Raw genomic sequence first — 11,069 nt, 5'->3', positions numbered from 1 at the left:
AAGGAATTTAGAAAGTGGGAAAGAAATAAGAAAATTTTAGGGATGTTAACATTTTTATTTTCCAAAAGAAGAACATTTAAACCCTTCTGAACCTCAGTTCCTACCTGCAAAATGAGATCCAAAGTCTTATCTATTAAAGTTATTGTAAAGATTAATGATGTATGTAAAATGTCTCATGTGTGATAGGTACTCAACTAACTGTATTAGTGATGGAGAGAAGAGAGAGGCAGGCCCACAGATAGAAGGAAATAAACCCATTCCCACTAGGAGGGAGAACCTCAGCTTAACATTTGTAAACCACCTCTTCTGCGTTCACTGTCACTGCCCAGAGAGCAGGGTGGTGAGAATGAGTAACAAAACATCAGGGGCTGGTGTCAAGACCATCTGAATGACATGGCAACTCTGTGAGTGGTATCATCTTCCCCATTTTACATTTGAGGGAGTTAAAAGTCTGAGTGGCCAATTGATCTGCACAGGACCAGCCCTGCAGTGGCTAAACCATGGCTGAAACCCAGCAACTGTGACTCTGGATTCCATTGTCTGCCACTGAGCCAAGTGGTGATGAATCTGAAACACTGGGTGAGCTCTTGGCATATCCTCTGTACACATTTCTAATGAATAGGCCCCTAGGTTTAATTAAAAGGAAAAAAAGATTAATTGTTTCTCCCAACAGCTGCAAATTATTTACATTACATTTGCGTAGATGGCTAATAAAAGAGCAAAGGAGTGTGGGGGCAGCCCAGGGTGGCTGTAATTATTCAGGGTCCATAATGAAGCACCCGTTTGAATACCAACGTGTGAGCATGGATGAATCTGCTGCCCCTTTTAGACCTGCAGTAGGCAGAGCTGCTGTCTGCTCTGGAAATGATCCAATCAACTGGAGGTTAAGATACCAATCTGTGTTTTTTGAGGCCGCACTTGAACCAGTAATGTATATTTGATATATATGTTAAGTGTGTTAATTATTCATTAGATACTATATGATTCAGCTGATCAAACTATTGAAGAGTAACTTAAATTGCTAGATGATTTAAACCATTTAGATAACGCAGTCTTTAAATGGTCAGGAAATATTCGAATGTTTGTTTTGTCTCTCTGAAGTTATATTGGTATTCATACATACATGTATGTATATAAAATGCAGTAACAGCTCCTAATTGTGGATCAGATTAGGCTGAGATCAGAAATCCCAGTACACAGCCATAATTTGCTAGTTTGTTGATTGATAATGGACTTTAAAACATCTATGACTAGATAGTAGCTTTTGAGAATGAAAGCTTTTAATCGATTTTTGATAATATCTATACTGGGCATCCAGAAATAGAAATGATGAGATCTTGGTAAGGTACAAGTTCCATGATCCTAGAACCAAGAACTGTGTTTGAGTCTCAGTGCTGCCCTTACTTTCTGTGTGCCTGGAGTGAATTGTTGAACCTCTCTGCACTTCTCTGAAGCTTTCTTGGGTGAAAAAGGGACTAAATGCTCTATGTACCTAATGCGGTGGTTGGATGAGAGCCTATGATTGGGTAAATACACAATATTGATAATATTATTATGGATTAGTTATTCAAATGATGATCTTAAAAGTCAATCTTTTTGTTTTATTTTTCCATTGTTTTCTAGTCAACAAGCACAAGCCATGGATTGAGACTTCGTATCACGGAGTCATTACTGAGAACAATGACACAGTCATCTTGGACCCACCACTGGTAGCCCTGGACAAAGATGCACCTGTTCCTTTTGCAGGTGAGATGATGGCTTAGCGTGGTTGAGCATGGCTCACTTTAGCTGTTGTCACCATGCTGTGCATCTCATAGGTCAGCCTGTGATTTCAAAGCTGTATGCCTCTTCTGATTTCTGGTGTGGATTCTGTATCTCCTTATGGTTTTTCTCCTTGGTGTCACCTCTGGCACAAGATGTTTATTTCTTCTTCTGAGAGATGGTATATTGTCGAATTAGCCCCTGGAGTTTAAAATGTTGTGCTAGTAAGTTCTGTAGGGAGATTTCTCTCTAGAAAGATGACCCATAGACACAAGAAAATGTGTAACCCACTTTCCCTACTACCTACATATCATGGACAGGTACAGACTTGCAGCTTTGTCAAGAGAAAAGGGAATTTCAAAAGACCAGGAAATATTTGTTGGTAGGTGGACAGAGCTGTGCCCTTGAGCTTCAAAGTGGGTGTGGCTTTTGGAGGAGAAACCCAAAGGCAGTGCCATTTTGCTCTCTGTAGCTGGTGGCCAGAGAGCCTCCTCATTGTTTTCAAGACTGTATGTACTTCTTCCTCTAACTTCCTGCATAGGCCAGGTCACTAGGGAGGGGCAGTGAAGAATATGGCAAAGAGAAAGGTATGGGTGAAGGCAGGGTATGGAGGGATTGAACAATTTCTGAAGATGCCTGCATCATGAGTAATATTGTTAACATTTTATAACTGTCAGGAAAAAGACAGGAAATTTAATGAAGGTTCTCAAGATTTCTAGAAGATTGCTTTATGATAGATGGGTGCCAGGCTGAGGTTTTCACCATGATGAAGTCTCTTTTTTCTGACAGTTTGTCTTCTATGTTATGAGCTACTTGGGCAGAAAAAAAATAGCTTTCTTGCACTTCAAAGAGATAAGCTTTGTGAAGGTCCTTTTTTCATTATAGAATATTATGAAGTAAAGAGCGAGAGAGGAGGCTAAATGGAGGCAAATTCTGCGTTACGTGAAGATAAACCCACAAGGACTCTTGTAGAACGTGAGGGAGATGCTCTTGACTCTCAGAAGGCTTTATCTTGATTTTATGCAGGATGATAGCCAAGGGCATCTACCTGCCCGTGACTTCCGTGGTGCTTAGAGTTGGGACATTTCTATACATCTTCCACTTATCCTCAGAGGTCCCAGCTCAACCAGATTCCACTTGGAAGTATAAATTCATGCTGTGTTTTACAAAAAAGATGAGGTGTCTTCCCTAAGCCTTTTTCAGCCTGGGAATATTCCAACTCATCTCTTTCTTGGACATAATTAAACAGCACTGGGGTTACTCAGCATTTCTTAGCAGTCCCCCAAAATGAGATTTTTAAGACAAACATTAGCAAAAACGTTAGGGTTGTGGAAATGTTTGGTTTGGCATACATTATGTACTTAAAAAAAAATAGAGATGAACATTTTGTACTTAAAAAAATAGAGATGAACATTTAGAAATTGGGAGATTTGCATAAAAAAGGAAGGATTCTGGTTTATCTTGATGAATCAGGTCAGAAATACAGAGCTGAGTTATGTCTTCCCTCTTTAGACTGTGCCATGTGCTGCCGGCTTCCCTTGGCCTCTTCTCTCAAAGCCTATGTCCTTCCACCTAGCGGATCCTTTCATTCGTCTTCCCATTCAAGTGTGTGACTCCTCTTTAAAACATAGCAGAAAAAAACAATGACATATTAAACAGGAAGTAAATGATCCCTTTAAGGATAATACTTTAAAAGATGGGGGATGTGTCTGATTATTCATTATGTATGTGCTCAGTGTAGCCCTATTTCATCCATTAGTGAACTAGGAAACTGAAATTGTTGAATAAGCTGTTCTATAGTCAGGTTATAAGCTCTCTAATGTGCAGACCAAAATTGGGGGAGGGGAACGGGAAAAGAAATTTTTCAAGCAAATCTTATATTCGAAAGTTTGGATTTACAAAAGATTACTTACCTTCTTTGGTTGTAGGGCTAAAGGACAATTAATAATTTCCTTGAAGATTTACCAAAAGATTTCCTTAAATCATAAATCTATCAAATGCCTTTAAACTTGAATTTGTATTCTAATCATTGGGTGTGCCCAGGGGTTTTCAGGCACATCTTGAAATGAAGGTTCACTTCTAAGTCATCCCTGAGTAGATAGCTCCATCTGAAGACAATTTCTGTTCTCCCCCTGATAGTTGCAAATTTAAACAAATTTAGCTTAATGCATCAGAATATAATCTTCCAAAGTCTTGAGAGTAAAAAATAAAGATGCTTTTTAGAACGGTCAAAGCTATTTTTCTCAGTGTTATTTATGATCAGCTCTAAGACAGGACACAGGCACTAGCCATCCATCCATGCTGCAGACATTTACTTTAAAACATTTATCTTAAAAAAGAAAATACAGATTTATTTCAGATCCCTATCATTCTCATAAAATTGAAAAATTCATATCTGCCAGCTCCATCACTTCTTGAAGTCAACTGCAGCCTTTAGTCCCCCTTATCAACTGCTCTTGTATTGTGTTTCAGTGTTTTCACCCCTTTCCCAGTGGTCTTTATTTCCAATTTAGCCTTTGAGGTGAGCTATAAGCTCTTTGGGAGATAGTTCCATCCATATCATTTTTTTTTCTGTCTTCTTTTTCTTATAATACTCTCACCCCCTTTAAAAATTGTTTTTAAGAAAAATTTCCTACATAAAGTGTCATTTATTTAAATAAAAATCACGATTACATTTTGCATATAAATACAAAATTCAGGAATATAGTTTTTATTGTATATCTCCTGTTTATGACAATAATTATTGTAGAAAATGTGAAAAATATAGCAAAAAGTATGAAAAAATGTTTTCTTACCCCGAGAGCCTCTGTTAACATTTTAATGTATTTCCTTCCACTCATTTTTCTACATTTTTTTTTGCAAAAATGGTGATCACACCTCATATTCAATACTATAACTTATTTTTCCCACTAATCTAATGAAAATACACCATTTTACTAAATATTGTTTTGCAACTTGTTAAATGGCTGATTTCCTACCCAAAGAATATTCTACAGTTTACAATTCTCATATTTTTCTAGCTTTATTGAGGTATAATTGACATATAACATTGTGTAAGTTTAAGGTGTACAATGTGTTAATTTGATATACTTATATATTGTGAAATGATTATAGCCATAGCCTTAGCTAATAACATCATCACTTCACATAATTACCATTTTGTATGTGTGTTCAGTGAGAACATTTAAGATCTACTTTCTTAGCAACTTCCAAATATATAATTCAGTACTGTTAACTATAATCACCATGCTGTATATTAGGTTCCCAGAAGTTATTTCATCTTATAATTGGAAATTTCTACCCTTTGACCAATATCTCTCTAGTTCCCTTACCTATCCCAGCCCCTGGTAACCACCATTCTAATCTCTGTTTCTGTGAGTTTGGCTTTTCAAAGCTGATTCCATTTATAAGTGAATCCACATATAAGTGATATCATATATGTGATATAAGTGATTCCATATATATACCCGACATAAGTGATATCATGCAGACTTTCTTTCTCTGTCTGGTTTATTTCACTGAACAAAAATAATACCCTCAAGGTCCACCCACACTGTAGCAAGTGGTAGGATTTTCTTCTTTCTCATGGGTGAATAATATTCCATTATGTATATATCACATCTTTATCTTTTCATCCATTGGCAGACATGTAGGTTGTTTCCATATCTTGTCTATTGTGAATTATGCAGCAGTGAACATGAGAGTACAGATATCTCTTTGAGATCCTGATTCTATTTCTTTTGACTGTATATCCAGAAGTTGGATTGCTGGATCATATGGCGGTTCTATTTTTAAATATTTTAGGAACCTCTGTACTGTTTTCTGCAGTGGCTATGCCAGTTTACATTCTCATTAATGGTGCACAAGGGTTCCCTTTTCTCCACATCCTTGTCAATACTTATCTCTTGTCTTTTTGATAACTATTCTAATAGGTAGGAGGTGATAAACAATTTATCTACTTCAGCTTTTTTTTTTTTTCATTATAATGCATTTTACATTTATAATTCTGTAATTTGGATGGATTTCCAGAATTAGAATCATTTGGTCAAACATTTTAAAATTCCTGAAACATGTTAAATTGCTTTCCAGAAAAGTAGCAGATGAGCTCGCAGTTGCATTCACACCACATGAGTCCCTTGTTCTCTGGCCACTGTTTGGCTTATTCTAATGGTGTGATTTAGTGACCAATTACAGGAGCCTCACTATCTTCATCTGTAAAGTTATATAAGCTTCCCAGGGTTATTGTTTTGATTAAATTTAAAGAATGTCTATGCTGCATGTTGCAATGATTCAAGATACAGTAGAAGTTTAATAAATTTGAGTTTTCTTTCCAGAACCTTCTCTCTACCTATTTCATGGAAGAGACCCCTAACTCACAGAGAGGCCAAGCCAGATTCCCAGAGCAGGCCAGCATAGGTCTGGGATTGGAGCTCAGGGCTTCTCATCACTTGCTCTGAGTTCCCTTTTCCTATGATACTGCTTTTGATTCCTGCCCCACCTAATTAGTGGAAGCTCCAACACAGTCAGTGAAACTTCCCTCAGATCTCAGTCAGGTCCATTAGACCTGACTCAATTCTCAACCCAGTGTTTGGGCCCGGTGGACGTGACCTTCTAAGAGAATCAGATACAGAAAAATCCTGGAGTAATAATGAAAATTCTGTCCACTGCCTGGCAAAAAATGATAATGAAAGCAAGCTGGGCATACTGTGAACTTATTAATTTCTGCATGAGCCCCACTGAGGCCTGTTAGGAAACTGTGGAGACTTTTAAATTTGAAGGGAATTAGATTGCCTTTCAGAGATAATAGAACTGCTCATTTGTCTACATTGGGCCAGTTTGGACCCGTCTTTTGTAACGACAGGGCTACAGAGAGTGATCAGGCATAATTGGTTGGCTTCTCAGACTGGGTGGCTCTCTGAAGGCTGCCCAGAAAATTGCATGGGACATGATTTGGCCTGGTTCGATTAGCTGGTTGCAGCAGAAGGCTCTCTTTCCTTCATGGTTATATCTATTTGCCTTCCTTGTTCTGCTCAGCTTCTGCCCATTTATCTGCCTCCTTATCTTTGGATCTGCCCTTGTTCATGCTTCAGGTCCCACAAGTGCCTGGTGGTGAAGACCGTCCCTGAGGGCTTATACCACCATGATGCCTTATGGCAAGAAGGAAATGCTGGTTGTGAACAGTCATGGCCTTTGACCAGACATATGGTTTTACTTTTAGGCTCTGCCACTTACTAGTTGTATGGTCTCAGATAAGTTACTGAACTCCTCTGAGGGTCTGTTTCCTCATATTTAAAATTGGGGTAAACACAGTACTTACTCCAGGCAGGGTTAATATGTGGATTAAATAAGATATTAATGCATGGTGCCTCAAGCACTCTCTGGCAGCCAGTAGATGTCCAATATATCATAGTTCTGATAATCTTAGCAAGGGTAATGAGACTAATCAGAGTAATTGTAATTCTTATTATCATCAATAAGCCACAAGTGTTTTATTCATTTTAGTTTGATTATAGTGATGTGATTATAATCTGTGATAATGATGTTAATGAAAGGAGGAAAGTAACTTTAGAGATTTTCTAAAGGCTTGATGCAGTCACTCACTTGCACCATCAAGCTATGTTGCCTAGATTGTTTGGTCATGTGGCACTGTGGGGGCAATCAGTTAAAAAAATGTAGGGGAAAGTAGTTTGTTAATTGTACAGAATTCTATAAATATTAGTTGGGAATATAAATATTATTCCCAACTAATATTTATAGAATTCTGTACAATTATATTTATATTCTACCTATAATTTATCCATGTGGTGTAATCTATTAGTTGAAAGATATATTTTTAGGTTACTGCAAACCATGTACTCTTTTATTACAAACGCACACATGCACATATACACACAGACACACACATATATGTGTCTGTAATAAAATTACATTCAAGCTTCACACCAACCCTATGGAATCAGTAGGTCAGCTATTGTGATTCTGTTTTGCAAATGAGGACATTGAGACTTAGAGAAAGTAAATAGCTGTTCGAGGTTACCTAGCTGAGGATGGATTAGCTCAGTCGCTCAATTCCAGACCCTCAGACCCCAAGTCCTGCCTTCTTTTGCCTTTGCCAATTGTCCAGTGTGTGAGACATATTTCATTGGCCAGTAGAAGATTTACATGATATCCAGACATTGAGTTAAAGAATGGTGAATCCCATGCTTGGTAAGTTCCCTTTTAAGTTCTTTTTCAATTTTTCTGATCATGATTATGTCAAGGAGAAAGGTCAAGATGTCTTCAACACCTCTCAAACCCTTGTTAATTTATCTTTTTGATAAAGAAGAGCAAGCTCTATCTCATAGCATTCCATAGGCAACAGCATTAAGCTAGAATTTTAATAACGTTCTGCTGTATTTTATTTAGGTTACTTTCTACTTGAGGCAAGTATTGCTAGATTTTCAGTTTTTTTAAAAAAAATAAATTCATTTAAGTTTGTTTAAAACCCCAACTTAAAAATATAAGTAAATATGTGTTAGGTAGTTTATGGCAGTGACAAAACCATAGAAGAGGTCTATGACTGAGTACCATGTGGGAACCGTGAAATACCGCATCCGGGCCTCACTCCCCATCTAGCAACTTCAGGACCACCTGCAGCGGACCCTGCCATCTTCAGTCTGGCCTGTCACATGCCTCTCTGAGTTCTGGTGCCAGCAGCAGAAGAACCATCAATATCAGCCTCATATGTCTTTGCATTCCAGGTTGGTTTGTGTTGGCAGTCATTCCTGAGGGCCAGAGGCCGGGTGCCCTCTGGTGTCCCATAATGTTCTCTGAGCATTCACTTGGCCTTAGCCAGAGGTCAATCCATAGCATTTCCTGCAGAGAATCAGGTTCAAACCTCTCTGGAATCCATGATATGGGATACTGCCTAGGACCTCACAGAGTTAGAATCAAGAATAAACAGGAAGCAGAAAGATCTGAAAATTACTAAAAAGAATAAAGAATAAAACAAAATGAATTCACACTCCTAAGACCCTGCTAAATTTTCTGTTCATATATAGATACATAGTTCTTATTAATTTGGATCATAGTGTATATGGTTCAGAGTCTTTGTGTTTTCACTTTTTACAGACATTTTCCAAGCTGACTAGAACATATTAAAAAAATATTACTTAAGGGATAATTATATATTATATAGCCATATCATGGTTCATTTAACCATTCCACTATTTTCATATGTTTAAGTTGTTCACAATATTATTTCTGTTTTTAGAAATAATACTGCCATGGGCAACTTTGAAATATCTTTCTTATACAAACATTGGAGTCAGTATTTTATGTTTACGGCTTAATTCATAGATAGTGAGTAAGAAATATGTGTTCTATTTTCATGACAGATTAGATTGTGTTGTCAGATGTTTTTGCTGATATGATCTGTGATTACCCAATTTTTGAGCAGATGGTGGGGTTTAGATTAAACAGGAAAGCGAGAATTGGACTCAACTTCCACATCTATCTGCAGCCTGTGGCAGGGCCCTCAGTCCCAGCTTCACAGGATTCAGGTCTCTATCCCATTGACAAATTCTCCTCCTCATTATCATGACTGTGATCTAAGGGTTCCCAGTGGTAGACAAGATGTGATTTGAGAACTCATCAAGACAATACAGAAAATGCTTTAATGCTGAAAAAAAAATTAAGGAGTTAAGGCATAGCAACCATAAATAAGCCAGAAGACCTGGTCAAGTTAATGCTGATGATTTCTGGGGAGCTAACAATGACAGGGCTCATTCGTAATCCCTAGGATAAGCAAGGCTTTTTGGAACATTCCTATGGTCCTGATTCTGTTCATGCTGGAGGGGTCTGCCAGGCATACTGAGAGAAAGAAAAATCTGATATATCTATAACTCTAGAATTAAAGTATTAATTTGGCTCTGTTCCTTGGTTGTCTTCTGCCAGTTTGGCAGCTGCCAGCCTTGACAGTGATTGATATCAGGTTAGGGGCATATTTGAGGGTTCTTTCTTGGTTATCCCTCCATGGGTACTGCATTTTTAACTCCAATACTTCCTTTGCACACTGTTTACTCTTCCCTCTATCTGCTGATGGTCCATCAACTCAGGAGGCAGATTTCGGCTCCACTGGGGTGAACAGGGACCATTCACACAATCCCTGGGCTCTGGAAACCTGGGGCACAAAGCCTTTGCCTTGCTCAGAACTGAACAGAAAGAACATTTCTCCTGCCACAGAGATGGCAGCTGGCCCCTTTCTAGGGTGGAGCTGCTCTGCCGGAGGAAGAATAGGGAGCTTCTCGGTTTGAAGTCATTGCCCTGAATTTTTCTCTCAGCTGTAACAAACCCTAAATCTTTCTTCTCGTTAATTATCTTTCTTTTCTAACCCACTCCAAATTGGCTCTCAGTGTCCCTGAAGCTATCTGTGTATCCTCTGCATCTTGGCTTTTGTTGTTGGTTTTAATTTCTCTCATGTTGAAGGTCATGTGTATTTTTGCTGCATGGCAGCTCAGCCTTGGTAAGTTCAGGACAGCCTGTCTCATCTGAAAAATTCTACTGTTCACTTCTCCTCCATCATGTTTGTGCTTAATCCTGGCGTCCCAGGCCTCCCCAGGGGAGCAGCAGCTGGAGACCTTGTGAGTATAGTCACACAAGCCGTTGCTATGCTGAATGGTCAGAGGCCAGCTCTGAGAGGATGCCCCCCATGGGATGACTAGAGGAGGGACTAAGAGCCAGAGTATAGAGGAAGAAGGGCAGGAGCAAGGGATGGCTAGGCAAGGAGAAAGATGAGGGTGAGGGTCCCAGGTAAATACCCACAGTAGGGACTGGGCTCCATGGTCTGACTGGAGGTAGGTGGCTATTCACCAGTGACCCTGACCTTCTCAGTGCGAAGACTCTGATAAGGTCCTGCTCCAGTTCAAACTAATGTTTAAAGGAGAACCAATGTTTACTTCTGGGCCCTTCTCCATCAATTAGGCTGAAGAGTAAGGGACATTCAGGAAGGCAAACCATGATGGTTTGCCTATGACACAGGACTTACAGTGATAAAGCGGAAAAGGTCCTGGTAACCTGGATGGAGCCGGTCACCCCAATAGGAAGGATATGGAGTTCCAGGTTAGAAATCTTGAGTGCTGGCAATAGGAGGAAACGCAGGAGAAGCTTTTGAATATGGGAATTTCAAATCTTCTGGGATTCTGAGTTAATGGCAGTATTATATTAAAATGAGATGAAAAGTGAACAATGAAATCAATAATAATGGCAGGACTTCTGCCAGCCCATATGGTAACTGTGCAAATTACAAACAGGTGCCCTCTCTTATAAAT

At 38.8% G+C, this 11,069-nt stretch overlaps 1 protein-coding gene across 1 annotated transcript in view; it reads left to right on the top strand.

Moving 5' to 3' along the window:
* Positions 1-770: 770 nt before the first annotated feature.
* The window catches only part of CLSTN2 (calsyntenin 2), a 397,528-nt gene continuing 387,229 nt past the window's right edge, over positions 771-11,069 (top strand). The window contains exons 1-2 of the mRNA XM_023529032.1: positions 771-795; positions 1,624-1,746. Coding sequence (XP_023384800.1) covers positions 771-795; positions 1,624-1,746 — 148 coding nt within the window. The remainder of the gene's footprint in view (positions 796-1,623; positions 1,747-11,069) is intronic.

Source organism: Pteropus vampyrus, unplaced genomic scaffold (assembly GCF_000151845.1).
Source record: "Pteropus vampyrus isolate Shadow unplaced genomic scaffold, Pvam_2.0 Scaffold35, whole genome shotgun sequence".
NCBI lineage: Eukaryota > Metazoa > Chordata > Mammalia > Chiroptera > Pteropodidae > Pteropus > Pteropus vampyrus.
Note: the sequence above shows the minus strand (reverse complement) of the source record. Positions and strands in the feature narration are given on the sequence as shown.